The 15,636-nt window shown below is 39.4% G+C and overlaps 1 protein-coding gene across 1 annotated transcript; it reads right to left on the bottom strand.

Annotated features, from left to right (window-relative positions):
• Nucleotides 1-1,110: 1,110 nt before the first annotated feature.
• Nucleotides 1,111-1,584, bottom strand: LOC147867256 (uncharacterized). Its single transcript, XM_087339675.1, has one exon. It carries the CDS (start codon nt 1,582-1,584, stop codon nt 1,111-1,113), a length of 474 nt encoding a protein of 157 aa, XP_087195801.1.
• Between the last annotated feature and the right edge of the window lie 14,052 nt (nt 1,585-15,636).

The following is a 15,636-nucleotide window of genomic DNA, read 5'->3' as shown; positions in this document are numbered from 1 at the left end:
TTACCCCATTTCCAACGCCACATGGGAACCGATTACACATTTGCAAAATGTGCTAGAGGCCATTCGCAATTTTCATCAACGATACCCACATAAGCTGACCGCAAGTCTTGGGAGGTGGCCTTAGAGGGAGGATGATGTCATGGACACGATGGAATGTAGGGAGTTGAGCCCATGACCTCTTAGTCTTATTGGGTAACCTTACCAGTTGAGCTACACCCATCTATGCATTATTGTATGTATAAGATTCAACTTATTGCGGGTGTATTGACCTACACCCATAACAAATTGTAATACTACTTACCAATTGCCATATTTGAGGTTTATCAGTTTGTATTTGTGGATTCAAAGGGATCAATTTTTTTTCCATCAAACCATATCTCATCACAATAGCATCTGCAACCTCCTCATGTTCATATACGATAGGTTTATCATGTACCATCACCCATAATATCACACCTCATGTATACATTGCTCTAGGATATACCAGAGTTAATACTTTTATTATTCATTTCCATATGTCCATAGCAAAACCGCAACTCCATAAACAATGTTTAGCAGTCTCTACTAAATCCGTATAGAAAGGGCACATCTTGTCTATATTTCCTTCTCGCCACCCAAAGAGTGTTCTATTTTTGAGCTCCACAACACCATTTTGTTGAGGTGTATATGGCATAGTACATTGATGTGAAATACCTCTTTCACAAAGAAAAACATTAAACTCATGTGACATGTATTTGTCACCACAATCCATGTGTAGAGTCATGAGCTTATTTCCAGAAAAATTTTCAGCCATAGCTAAAAATTATTTGACGCAAGAAAATACCTCATTCTTTGCTTTCATAGGATACACCCATGTATGGCGAGTAGTATCATCAATGAAGGTAACAAAATATAGATTCTTTCCAAAAGATGGAGTCTTCACGGTACCGCACACATCACTATGAACAAGCTATAATTTTCTTGTAGTGTGTGTATGACTATCTTTTGGAAAAGAAGCACGATGCCTTTTTCCAAGACTGAAACCTTCACATGCATGGTTTTCAATGGACTCAAGTGTAGGCAGACCAATAACCACATCCTTCTTTTGCAAGTAGAGAAAATTATTGAAGTTCAAATGACCAAAATGAGCATGCCAAAGCGCCCTTCAGCCATGGAAGTATGGATAGCCAAGGCATTTACGGCAACCCTTTGGTATGTATCCAAGCGATACAAGACATTGCATAATGTACAGGACATCACGATAACATTGTCATTGCTGAAATAATGACCCATACACTTATCATCAACAAAATTTAAATGAAGTTCAAATTTGGCAATCAAAGGAACTGAAATTATGTTCTTCTTGATATTGGGCACATATAATGCATTCTTCAAGATGACAACACCTCCATTTGCAGCAGTGAGCTCAATTTCTCCTACTCCAATGATAGGATAAGAGGCATTGTTTGCACACACCACATGTCCTTCTTTGGGCATATCTTTCAAGGATGCAAAAAAACTTTTGCATGAAGTTATGTGCTTTGAAGCACCAGTATCAAAGAACCAATTCAAAGCAACCTCACTTAGAGTGCAATGATGAGTCATAATGATATGTAACAACACATGCCCAAAAATCTTGAGCCATGTTGGCTTTATCACTCTTTGCGCACGAAGAATTTTCAGCAATGATCATGCCAGATTCCTTCTTCTCATTGCGCTTAGCAAGCTTTCTACACTCAATCAATAGTATGACTAGGTTTTCGGCAATATTTGCAGCTCTTCTTCTTTTGCAAATCACCATCATTAGAGGAATAAGTAGAAGAAAAAGGTTGAGGCTTTGGTTTTGATGAACTCAAAGTTGAGCCATCCTTGCTTTTCCCTTCTGTGAGATAGCAGGTGCTTGTGTTCCCTCTATCAAACCACTTCTATTCACTCTAGATTGTTCTTCTTGCAAAAGAAGAGACACAACTTCATCAAATGCATACATATCGGCATTCCCTTTTGCAACCAAATGGATTGTAGCACCAAAACTTTGAAAAGATTATGGTACTCCTTTCAACAACGTAGAGATGAGTGATGTATTCAAAATGATCTCATCTATGTTCACCAATTTCTCTTTCAAATCTTTGATGCGTGTCACATACTGTTGCCTCTTAGGAACACGGTCCGTGGTCAGTCCTTCGACCTAGACCCCAAGGTGGGTGTGGAACAACGAACAGAGCTTAATCGTACTACGTGAGGAGAGAACCTTTGTGATTCCTCCGTGTGTAAGGGGAGACGGCTACAACCGACTCCTTATCACAGGTTGCGCTTACGTACTACTACGATTACGTATCCGAGACATAGACACTGAATTAGTCATAGCTATACACAAAAACTCAGAGAAGATAGTATTCTATTATCAGGCGTTCTTTTACATTTCCCAAAATTTACACGCACCTCCTTAAGAGGTTTTCTGCCCTTTATATATGCAGGGTCTAATTAGCCGTTCACGCTTCCCCGCATGAACCGTTACATACGTTACGCTTTATATAGTTTCTTATTCCTACGCTTTTGGCCGTCGGTTACTATTTCGGCGGACAACACCTGGCACGCCTGTGGGACAGTGCCTTTGCACGTCGGACCCATTTCGTTAATCTTCTTCCAAAATGCCCCGGATGTTCGGCTCTGTTGTGGTGTCCTCGGTCGGAGTTGATGTAGGGCCCGTAGGTGCATCGTGGTGCGGCTCCTCTGCTTGGTTGGCCTGGTTTCTCTCGGAGTCGCCTTCGCCGTGTGCGGGTGGTCCGGGTACGGTGGGCTCTTCTTGAGTTCGTGGGCTGGGCTCCACCGATAGCGTGCTTGCAGTCGGCTGCTGCTCCGCCTCTATTGTTACGTCCTCCGCGGTGTTGGCCGTTTTTGTGTGTCCCTGGGCGTGGGGCGGGGATTCCGCCTGGTCCGCACTATTTTCCGCGTTTTCTGAAGATGGTGTGGGTTGGACCTTTTGTTGGTTAATGGTTTCGCTGTCTGGTCTTGTGGGGAACTCCGCTTGTTCGTCCCCTCTATTCTCCCCCATTGTCCTCGCTGGTGATCGGACTTGAGGTTCCTCTTCTTCGGCTGTGACCGGAATTGGTGTCTCGCTGGGTTCCTCGTTTGTGTGCGTGTTGCCGGTTTGTGTGATCTGGTGAAATAGCTCCTCCTGACTTTCACCAAAATCATCTAGGAGTTGTGCGAGTTCTTCGGAGTGTTGGTCTGCTAACGCGCGATAGTCTTGCGCTAGGTCCTCCCGTACGGTCGCAATGCTCTCCTTGTTTAGCTTATAAAACCCTCGGTCGTCTTTCCGCCGGCTCTCCCAGTCCGCACGATACGCGTGCAATTCCGTTGCTTGGGTTGCCCACGCCATCCATCCTTTGTCCAGCGTCGTTTTCAATTGCGCTGTGAACCTTTCTCGGTTGGTTTGGAGAAGGATGCGCACGTTATCCGTGATGGCCTGGCAGCGGTTGTGTGCGTCTTCCATCGACTTCTGGAGATTCGCGATTTCCTGCTGTTTAACGGTTGCCGCTTCCTCATACGTGGCCTTCAGGCCCGCCCATAGCTGGGATTCCTTTTCATGTTGTTTTTCTAATTTCCCCATTTCATTGTTTAGGCGGATTTCGAGTTGATGCCTTCTGTCTTGTTCGACTACCAACTGTTCATCGAACCATACCTTCTTTTTCTCTAATAAGGCCCGAAGTCCTGCTATTGCCGCCTCTGATTTCTTCGCATCCTCTCATAATTGGGCGTTGTCGTCTTTTGTCCGGATGTGCTAAGCCACCTCCGTACCTAGTTTCTCTTCAAGCGTTTTTACGGCCTTTCGTCCGTTAGCCCGTATCTCCTTTTCTCTATCGGAGGATTGGCGTAGCTCTGCTCGAAGACGGTCAATTTCGGATTCCGCTAGCTGCACGGCCCTTTTTGCTTTTGAGGCGATGGCGGTCTGAGCCTCGATTTCTTCTTTGAGAGCGTTGATAACGTGGTTCAGTGGCGGGGTTTCGTGTTGCGCCGTAGTTGTATGAGCTTCTAACTCCGCGATGCGTGCGTTGGCCTTTTGTAGTTCGGCTTCGGTCAGTTTAACCTTCTTCCAGACATTCTTATTTTTTATGGCCATCTCCTTGGTGCCCATGCTCACCTTTGCCAGTTCCCGATGGACTTCGACTAGGGCTGTGTTTAAGGGTGGTATCTCCATCCCTACTCGTCGTACCCCAGCGTTCCTCTGTCTGCCGACCCTGGCTAGCCGGTCCTCATCGTCGCTCTCCGTTGTTTGTGTTAGGGCGCGCTCTATCATCTGTCGTTCCGCATGCTCCTCGGCCATGCGTTGGGCGGCTTTGACCTGTTGTGTTGCCAGGAACTCCATGAGCTCGAAAGAGGTCCCGAACTGCAAGAGGGCGTTGAATTCGTGGGCCGTATCCAGAATATCCGGATATGCCAAAACCTCGCTTTCCGCCGTCAATACGGCTTTCTCTCGTTGGGACTGAGTCATAATAATCGGCCGCGGCTCCCGGATGATTTCGAAGGTGGTATTCGGCTCTACTGTTGCGGGGCCTTCGCCTGCGGTAGGTGCCTCTGGATCTGTGGGGGCATTTTTTACCAACCCCCACCCATCTTTTCTGTCCAATCTGCGCCTCAATCCTTCAACCTAGACCCCAAGGTGGGTGTGGAACAACGAACAGAGCTTAATCGTATTACATGAGGAGAGAACCTCTGTGATTCCTCCGTGTGTAAGGGGAGACGGCTACAACCGACTCCTTATCACAGGTTGCGCTTACGTACTACTACGATTACGTATCCGAGACACAGACATTGAATTAGTCATAGCTATACACAAAAACTCAGAGAAGATAGTATTCTATTATCAGGCGTTCTTTTACATTTCCCAAAATTTACATGTACCTCCTTAAGAGGTTTTCTGCCCTTTATATATGCAGGGTCTAATTAGCCGTTCACGCTTCCCCGCGTGAACCGTTACATACGTTACGCTTTATATAGTTTCTTATTCCTACGCTTTTGGCCGTCGGTTACTATTCCGGCGGACAACACATACACATCCACTGACTCATTTTCAGCCATACATACATCCTCAAGTTGCTTTCTCAAATATACAACACGTGCTTCATTATGCACGACATACAAAGAAGCAAGAGTGTCCCATGCCTGTTTTGATGTAGAGCATGACCTAATATGTGGAACTATATGACGCTTCACAGAAAACGCAATCAATGTATGAGGTTGAACATCTTTGCCATCCCATCTAAGTTGCTCCTGTGTAGATGGAGTAGGTGTAGCCATTGTGCTCGAAGAAGAACCTGTATCTATGACAGTAGATTGTGAAGTAGAAGGACATGTAGGGCACCAGTCTACATTTGCCACTATGTTCCATAATTGTTTGGCAGCAAGAACATGTTTCATAATGTAGGACCACATCAGATAGTTAGTCCCATCAAGCTTACCTTCAGCTTGAAGCATCCCAAACAAGTCACTATTGTTCACCATTTCACCAAAGAACAAGAAAGTGACAAAATCTTACTTCAACGAAATCTGAAATGAGTGTTGAAATTTCAGCTCACAAATTGTCACTCAGATGGCAATTTTGACTACTCGAACAACTTTGAAATGGGGGTAAAACATCGAGACACCTAGTGGACATGCTCCCATAGTGCCAAAATTCACTTCTCTATGTTCGAAAGTTGATTTGCACTCTTAAAACTGTGAGCGCACTATAGCGCGAAAAAATCGAAAAAAATGGAGAAAATGAAGAACCTGCTCTGATACCACTATTGGGTGTGTGTAGGAGTGTGAGAGACACACAAGAAGTACAAATGCAACATAAGTCCCATGGTTGTTTACGTACTCGTATTTAACATTTAAATACGTATAGTACCTCATAATTTGTATAGTACGTACTATACCTCAATGTTGTTCGGTCAAATATCATGTACATTTGTCCAATACGATATTTAACATACATCTGAAAAAACAAGTATAATACGTATTTATAAGAAAATGTAAGTAAAACCCCAACTAAAAGCAAAAGAAAAAAAAGATTTTAGTGAAAAAGAAGCAAAAAGAAGATAGAAAGAAGAACAAAAGAGATGACGAAGAAAAAGAAAAAGAAAAAGAAAAAGAGAGAAAAGAAGACATAAACATGTCCTGACTGTACCTGTGATAATCATAGAAGATAGAAGATGGAGATGAAGAAGAGAGAAAAGAAGACAGAAACTTATCTTAAGTGTGATAATCGTAGCCGATTCCTCAATTTATGAAGGCATAATCGTAAATAATTACAATTTGAAATAGAATATCGTGATACACGCTTACACTGATTTATAGAATAAGTGAATGTTGACATCCATATTATAAGTATTTTAAGTTGTAGAACTATAATGTACATCACAAAATTGTGTAAATATAGATGCTTTTTACAATATTACAAATATTTTTTAGAAAGTTAAATAATTTTCAAATTTTAGAAGTATTTAACGTACTATATGTAAAATACGTATTTTATAAGTATTTAACATATTAAAAAACGTATTTAACGAATTTTTAAATTGGGAGGTACTATATCCGTATTAATACGTTATATACATATTGTATTCGCACCGTATCTAATGTACCTAACAACCTTAAACATGACACACAGAGAAGATGATGGCTAGAATAACTCTCTCTATTGATGAATTATGCTAAACTGAAGTAAGAGCTAAAATATATCCCTAAGTACAAAGTACCACCACATATGAGTGAATAATGTAAGTGGTAATGTGGGAAAAAACCTCTAGCCAGCACCAGAGTAAAAAGTGTCCATGTATAGGGAAAAGGTTCACATCAAAGCTACTTGAGGAACACATAAGTGTAACAATTATATCATGTAAATTGATCACTTTTCTTATTAAGAATTATATTATTAGAGCATAGAAGGGAAAAATTTCAAAAAACACTTGAACTTTTTCAAAAAACCCCTAAGTGTGTAGCGCTCGGTTAAATGTGCACTTTTTCCTTGCGTTCAAAGTTCGCACTTAACCAAATGATTACTGTATTTTGACAATCCAGTTTAGGTGTTCATTCTTGATACATATATGCCGATGTGAACAACGTCATCCCAAGTCACTTGCTACACTTGTACTAGTTGGGTAAAGCCTAGTAGTGGTATGCAACCGTCTTCACTCTTTGTAATGACTATGGTGAGGTTGCCAATGATTCTATAAAGATTTCAAAGAGCATTGAAGAGGCATTGATACAGACAATGTACTATCATGAAACCATTAATTTAGGATAAAACATGAAAATATCTATTAATTTGGCTCTTTTATGGAAAATTCATGGGAGATGTTAAAGCATGGGATTCTTTTATTACCCACCAACAAAAATTCCTCTCTACAACCTATCATGCAAAGTGGAGATAATGGAAGTTTATTATTTTCTTCAATCTCCCACTTAACAATTTGTCTCACTCTCAATGGCCCTCTATTTTAATGGGGGGTTATCACAAATAAAAGTATCCATAACATCTATGGTTTTGAGCTCTTTTTTGAAGGGTGCAAATTTCTCGAATGATGTTATTTATACGATTATTACTTTTATGAGTCACAAAAAGTATCCTATAATTAATACCAAGGCCACAAGTTGAAAACATGATTGGCCAAAAATGGTCAATTTTGTAAAATATGTGCTCATTTTAGAACGACACAAGAATGACAATTGATAGTATCACCATGATATTGTGGGTGAAATATCAAGCCATTACTTTTGTGTAATACTTTTTGTCTAATTTCTTAATATGAACCATTTAGTTGTATATGTTTCTATTCATTTGGGATCAACACATGAGCATAAAGCTCTAGTTAATGTATCATGGTTGTCTTGTAATCATGTTTAAATGCATGCTAGAAATGTAATTCCTAAATTGGTTGTGGGATCAAAGCTATGGAGGTTTTGCGTTTATTTGACAAAAAGAGTTTCTGTGGAGAAGATTTGAATAAGAGGCGAGAAAAATAGTGCAATATTTAGTATTCTACACTAGACAAACGCACATATGGCATCAACAATATTGTTGGAAGTTCATTTGACATACATCTTTAAAAACTACCATGTCTTAGACGTTGGAAGTTAAAACTTTTTCTGCTAGTTATGTTGAATTTGACATAAGACTGCAAAAACTAACATGTCATTTGACATAACAATTGTAAAAATGAAAAGCTCTATAATGCTACATCGTTACACATTTCATTACTATAAAAAGCACGCAAAGATAGACAAATCAACATAACTAGCTCACAAAGATTTATTTATTTTTCCAAAAAAACTCCTTCCATTAGTTATAAAATTTTACAAATGAGATTATTATGTACAAATCCCTGCAGGGACGCAATAGTTCCATCTTATGGGGATGCCCACTAACTCTCTAAAGGGACAGGAAGACCATTGTTGGATGAAGGTTATTCGTTGTCTTTCAACTCCATCAGAGCTGCCCTTGAGGCCATCATATTGGCTCTTTAGAGTGGCTACAATTTCACTCCATACCTCTTGCAGTAACATTGTTGAATGCACAGTTTGGTTAGAGAAGACCCATCTACATTCCATAGAATCCAAAGAGTTATTGGGTTGACCAATTCCAACACAACTTGAGATTCGTCATTAAGAGGAGTTGAGTGGACATTGCCGATGGTGGAGAAAAAAACCTCTTATGCTTTTAACACGAAAGTCATCCCCTCCTCATGATGCTCGTATCTGCTAGCTGGGGTCTGCCATGATAGCCAACATATATTTCCCCACTTGATTGAGCCTTGCACCTGGCATAATTGCAGCAAGCGGCCCCATATTCAATGGGACGTTGGGCAATCTCACAGAGCATGGCGTATTGATTCTACTACATTTGGACACTCTACACAATTAGGAGAGCTAAGGTTCCCATGTTGCCATGCTCCCACCGGTAGTGACTTATGTATTAATAGCCATTGGAACGTGGTAATTCGCCTCGTGTGTTGTTGTTTCCAGATTTTCTGCCAAAACTTGGTGATAATTGTGTGAGGAACTTGATATGTGTGCCAGACCTTTGCAGCAGCCGACTCTCGAACGGTTTGAGCAGCTAGAATGTGGCGACCCAATGTAGTTGTGAATTGGAAGAAAGGGATGGGTTTGCTTCCTGGCCCCACGTAAGGATCACGCCATGCTCATTGCAAAGGGTCCCAACTGACCTTATGTAGCCATGTGTTTTCATGAGTACATATGTGCCAATCGGGTTGTACTTTAATCGGATCAGGATCTACAATCCATTTATGACCAATATACGCAAGTACTCAAATTGCGTTATTCTATGTTGGTGTCTCCGGGCCTCGTAATTCAAAGCCTTCGATCCTGTCCGGTGATCCCCTACCTTTCGGGATCAAAGATCCCTCCTCCTCATATCCTATCCATTTCTCCATTGTTGTCCTTTGAGTAGCAACTTCCCTAATCAGTAGAGCGTTAATGATTTTTGATCTCATAGTCAATCCGCCCTTGATTCCATGGAGTATGTTGGCTTGATCTTGTAGTGGCAGCGACATAAACCGTCTCCAACATTCTATACTTCTTCTTGGACCTTTGGCAATGTAACCACATGACAACCCCTTACTTGATCCAAGTAGTTGATTAGATTCATCCTTGATACATGGGTTCCATGTATCAAGGATACGTTGACTGAGCCAAGCAGGTTCGGAACTCGGTTGATCGCACTTGAGCCCTCACCTAATGTCACACCATGCCTTCCACATGGATGCACTGAATCTATCCTCCAATTGGCGGGAGAAACTAGGTTTGAGATCCATGTTTAGAATCCAACCTGTTTGGGGGGCCCAATTGACCCCTTTTCGTGGCCTAAAGTACGTGAAACGTAACCGCAGTAGCATTTTTCAACAATCATTTCCTGGTAGAAGTCCTCACACCACAAATTTGGCGAATAAGGCTTTTGATTGTAAGAGGGGATCAATAAGACCCAATCCCCCTCTCAACTTCGGTGTTGTGAGTATAAGCCACGCCACCTTGGCACAAGTTACATTATCTTCCTTACCAGACCAAATGTAGTTGCATACCAGTCATTGAATCCGATGTATACTTTCGTTGGAGATTGTCCAACATGATAGACTGTACCATGTTGTTGCGAGTAGTACCTGGTTTGCCATTATGATTCGACCCGCTAGCAACAGTTTTTTGGAACTCCAACATATCAACTTTTGTCGAATGGAATGGACAACAGGTGCAATCATAATCTCCGGCGATATGTTGAAACCACTTTTGGAAACCCAAATATTTAGTGCTCGCTCCTTGATTGATCCATTTGAAAGCGGGATGTGGGTGCCACATAGGATGTGTTTCATGAGAAAGCTCACAAAGATAATGAAATACATAAAATAAATATCGTATTAATGTTTTTTAAGCCAAAGCACAAACAAGATATGTATCTATTTTTAGGATAGTGTAACTTACACATGTAAGTTTACACTATGATATTAACTACTTAGTGTTTTTACTGACCTAAAGTTTTTAATAAAGGATAGCAATAAGTATGAAAAAAATAGGTTTAGTAGTTAAGACTTAAAACATTAAAATTAAACCTAGAGTCTAGACTCTTAGAATATTTAACAAAGGTTATTGTATAAATTTAATTTTAAGTTTCAACTAATATTATTAGTAAAGAATAAAGATTTAAGAATATATAATATATAATATCATTACATTATATTATTTTAAGAGTGTTGTTAGGGATCGACAACGGCTCAGCTCAAGACTAAACCATTTAGCTAAACCGGTTTAAAATGGCTTAGGGGCTCGTCTCGTCTCGTCTCGGCTTAGGCTTGAACCTACCTAAACTGTATGAGCTCAGCTTCGCTTGAGCCTTGCCAAACTGGCGCAAATTGTTTAAGGCGTTTATGTGATTTAATAATAGGGTTTAGAAAGTTAGAAATTAGACGGTTAGAAGTTAGAAGTTAAAACTTGAGAGAGAGACCGATAGGAGGCCATAGGCAACGACTGTTGAGTGATGAGAGAGAGGGAGAGGGAACCTCCAAAGTGGACGAACACCGAGAGTGAGAGGTTGTCATAGCCTTGGGCTCGTGGTTCGGGTGGTGGGAGGTGGGGGATTCGTGGATGTCGACCGGCCAATCATAATTGTAGTCTACGGAGAGGGAGTTGTGGAGGTGGGACTTGGAGTTGAATTCGAACTCATTGGTGTTAAGGCTGAGGGGGGGAGAAGAGTTCCTTGTTCCCTCTTTTCTTGTTGATGGGACTTTAGCTAATTTGACATCCCAATGCTTGATTTGTGCTTGATTTGACGATATTTTCTCCAATTCACTTCTTCACAAGTTTCCTTGACTTCGAAAGCATGAATGCCACTCGCTTGGCTGAACGCCGAGTTTTATGAGCCATTGCTACGATTTCAACTCTACTCATTTGCAACTCATTTGATTGTGATTTCCTTAGAGAAGCTCCTGAAAATTTTGTAGTGACTTTTACAAAGTTTTCTGGGCAACTACACAATGGAAACCAACTATAAAGAGATGAATGCCACCTCTTTTGAATTTACACATTTCCACATGTTGATGGGTGCTCAATGATCTAATCCTTGATCCAAAATGTCGTGATGAACCTTGTTTGACTTCAATTTTACAACATACTCAAGATCCTTCACAAATCCACATAGTTTACGATAATAAAATTACAGATATTCACAAGTCAGAAGATTATAACATGATGCAACATAGTATAAACCCTCAATCCTGTTTCATGGGGAGCTAGATTCCATCTTTAGAGAGAAGAAATCAAGAAAATAAGAATTGATAGAGTGCTAGGAGGAGATTCTCGTGTTTCAATGATCAAGTCTCTGATCGATGGCCACATCATCTTGTGTCATAATAGGCCTCCTACACACCCTCGTGGTTCACTATCATGCAACAATCTATTCACTAACAAAACCTAAGTGTTTCTCTAAAGATGCCAATCCCTAGCAATGAGCTCTCGTTTTATAGGTTTTTAGAGTCCATCAAACAAAATCTAGCAAGTTTCCTTTTTGTAGCATTTGACCTCTAAACTACATTGACGCAAATTTTATGTCCCTTTTGATTTTTATCATACACCTTGTTTACCATAGATCACCTTTCTCCCATCATCCCCCCTTAACTATATTTGAACCTTACACTTTATCAATCTAAGGGTTAGCTCTCACTAGTTGAGTAATATCTTTTAGTTGTCGTAAGTCTCATCCCGTGACATTTCATTGTAGTCATGTTTTCGACCCAACCTTTAACCTTTCATAAACTTGGATTTGATGCTTTTTTCCTAGTCCACTATACACAACATATCACAAAGAAGATTAGGTTTGGTAATAGTGAATGATGTTATGTTGGTTTCAAAAAGAAGATTAATGGCATTCTAAATATCAAGATCAACATTTCGTGTTCCAAGAGGTTATCGCTTTAGTGGGCATAAGTTGCAAGGATTATTATCATTGCAAGGTATGATTGAAGCTTTACCATCAAGGGATGCATTAAACAAAAGAAAGTTTGCTAGTGGAAGTGTGCTTCTTTAGCTTAGTGGAAGCGAAACATTGTAGGCATTGATTTCTCTCTTGCCCAATCACTAGAATGATTTGGAGGTGTATCAATTTAGTGTGGATGCTTTGACTAGAGTAAGACTATCTTCATTCAATTGAGTTTTGGTACATATGAAGAACAATAGAGTGATGGCCCATCCCCAGATTATTTTTGAGTTCTTGAGGCTGTATTGGGGTGCATGGTTTAATTGCATAATGCAAAATGCCTTCACTTTTGATTCACAAGTTAGGGAATATGCAAAGTAATTGATAGTGTTAGAGAAGTCAGAAAATCTAAACCATGAAGAGAGCCAATTATGCTAGATGACATGTCATCATATTCATAAATTGAATTGTCATGTAGGGTAGGTTTGAATTCGTAGTTTTTAGATCCCCAAAGCTCTAAAGTTTTTTGTAAGTTAGTCATGGTTATCATTTCGTTCTTAATGAAAGCCATTATTTATAAGGGGGGAGGAGAGGGAGATTTATTATTATCTTCAAAGGTCAAAGATGACCTACATGACCAAAAATATAACATTTTCCCATAGTACACTCGATGTTCAAGAACTTTATAGATGAATGTTGCAATCAAGGATGCATACTATAACTGGGAGAGAAATTCATTGAAGGATTGGGTCTCGTTGAAGATGTGTGGGAAGCATAGTTAGATGTGATCAAATGTAGAGCATTGTACAAAGTGTGATACTTGAACTCACAAACTTGTTAAGGGCAAAGTGTGCATTACTCTCATCGCTTTGGCCCGACGGGCCAATGCCTTGCCTCATATTGTTGTGAGTGTGATCTAAGTCACATTTTTGTGTTAGATATGTGTATTTGAGGGCATCCTTATCTAAAGTAACTGATGTTTTCTAGTTACTTCTGTCCTAGTTGGAGGTTAACTCAAGAGGCAGGCACCATTCAAATAGGTTATTCTCACCTTGATCACAACTCTAGTAGTAATTGGTTAGTCAATGTATTGATCCACAATCTTTGTTTACCAAATTCAATTAGATGGCACAAAAAATAGTTGTAAAGATAATGTCCCTCTAATAGGATAAGTCCAATGTATGAGGTGTTGAAGGTGTGATCATACTGATGTCTCTTTACAATTTCCCTATAGAAGGGGAGCACCTTATGTGTAGTAGGGTCAAAATTGATGGTTTCACCATATTTAATGTATATGAAATGTAGTTTCCAAAGATGAAGGAGATAAGCATTACATCCACATATGTTGCACAGAGTCCAACTCGCCTCTATATTTGTACACCAATAGTGTCAACACTTAGCCCCATGTCTTTATTCGACCACCACCATGTGCGAAGGATAGGATATGCAAGGTGTCCATAGAGAAAAGGTATGAATGAAGATGGCATGATGATGAAGTTTTAAGAGTCCGATTGAGGCCAATATAAGTTAACCAAGGCTTGAAAGAGGCAATACACAATAGTCTACTCCCAAGAAAAGAGAACAATTTTAAGGAAGATGCAACACAATTGAAGTGGCTTTTGTAATAAGAGTATAACCCCAGTATGTTTGGCGCAACTAACTTATCATGTCATGAGGAATGGCTTGTGTGTACTATATACATGACTACTCAATAGACATGGCATGGCATATCCATTATTAAGTGGAATTTATACACCTCACATATGCTAGATCATATACATACCATCACCTTCACCTTGAGAAGAGAGTATTCTCTTGTAAGAGACAAATATTGTGAGGATTCTAAGTCACATTAATTGCACCTAGTCTTTTGTTTATCTTTTGTTTAGTATTTTTCTCGTATGTTTTGGGGGGATGTTTTCCTTTGTGTTCTTTATATGAAATACAAAGACATTTCATTTGTTTCCTTTTGTAAGTGGCCAAGAAATATGAACATGTGTGTGTGAAATGGCTATAGTAAATCACATTTAATGATGCACATCATGGAAAGTCGTTTTGGTTATCTTTCATGTCATAGAATGAGATACTTATTCAATGAGCATATGTGCACAAACATTTTTAAACCTTTCAAATTCCATTCATTTCTAGTTGTTCATTATCTTGCTCATTTCTATGTTCTTCATGTAAGTAGTACGACGAGATGCATGTTGCCCTTTTGAGCTAATCGATACATATTATCACATTATAGTGGTAGATTATTAATAATCCATCATACAATGTGGCTTGCGCTAATCAATAAATTCATGAGGTTTATAGTAGAAGGTTATTATGCATCATACACTACGAGTTGAATATATATAGTGGTATTTATGAGCCCTTTTCTACACTTACTACATAATTTAAAGTTTTCCATCATTTTCTTCACCTCCTTTTCTTGGGTACATGTGTACGTGTGTGAGTGTGTGTGTGTGTGTGTGTGTGTGTGTGTGTGTGTGAAATCTACTATTTTGATTCCATGTTGTCGAGTATTCCTTTCTGAGTAGATAATTGGATGACAAGTGTGGACCTTGTTTCTATAACATGATTATGATGCTTTGAGCAATAACGATTGTGTTAGTAGTCACTATAAAAGTGGAAACCTTCAAATTTTGTTACAGTTTATTCTTCAAATAGTAAGGAAATCCCTTTCAATTTCTTGTTGTGACTCATCACTCAACTAAGGACTTGTTGCAATTATTATCAATTTAACATGCAATAGGTTAATGTTTTTCATCTCTCTTCAGATACTTTTAAACCTTCACAATCAAATCGAGCTCTCTTTCCAAAGTAATCTATTGCAAGGATTCTATCATAGTGCTTAATAGTAATTATATTTGTCTTTTTCTACACAATTTTGGTTTATATTGAATTTGTGTTTTAGTGTATCGAGTTCAATCTAGTGGAATTCAATCATTAAGATACTTTTGGTTTCCTTCCAATTTTAGGGCTTTTTCTTAAATATTGTTGACAAATGCATTCATTCTAATAAAATAGAATTTGCATATCCCTTTCCTTAGAACCTAAACCTATCCTTCAAGAATGACACGTTGTGTGTAACGCTTTTAGTTTTGCCACTAGCATATCATAACTTTTAAGAATGAATTCCCTTTCATCATTAAATGAATTCTAATTTACTTAAACGAAAACCTTTTATCTGC

The sequence above is a fragment of the Azolla caroliniana genome, unplaced genomic scaffold (assembly GCF_043228905.1).
Source record: "Azolla caroliniana isolate FFs.n. ecotype wild unplaced genomic scaffold, voAzoCaro1.0.p SCAF_2, whole genome shotgun sequence".
NCBI lineage: Eukaryota > Viridiplantae > Streptophyta > Polypodiopsida > Salviniales > Salviniaceae > Azolla > Azolla caroliniana.
Note: the sequence above shows the minus strand (reverse complement) of the source record. Positions and strands in the feature narration are given on the sequence as shown.

Excerpts from the sequence above, each read along its gene's own strand:
- LOC147867256 (XM_087339675.1), bottom strand. The coding sequence starts at position 1,584 with ATGACTCATCATTGCACTCTAAGTGAGGTTGCTTTGAATTGGTTCTTT.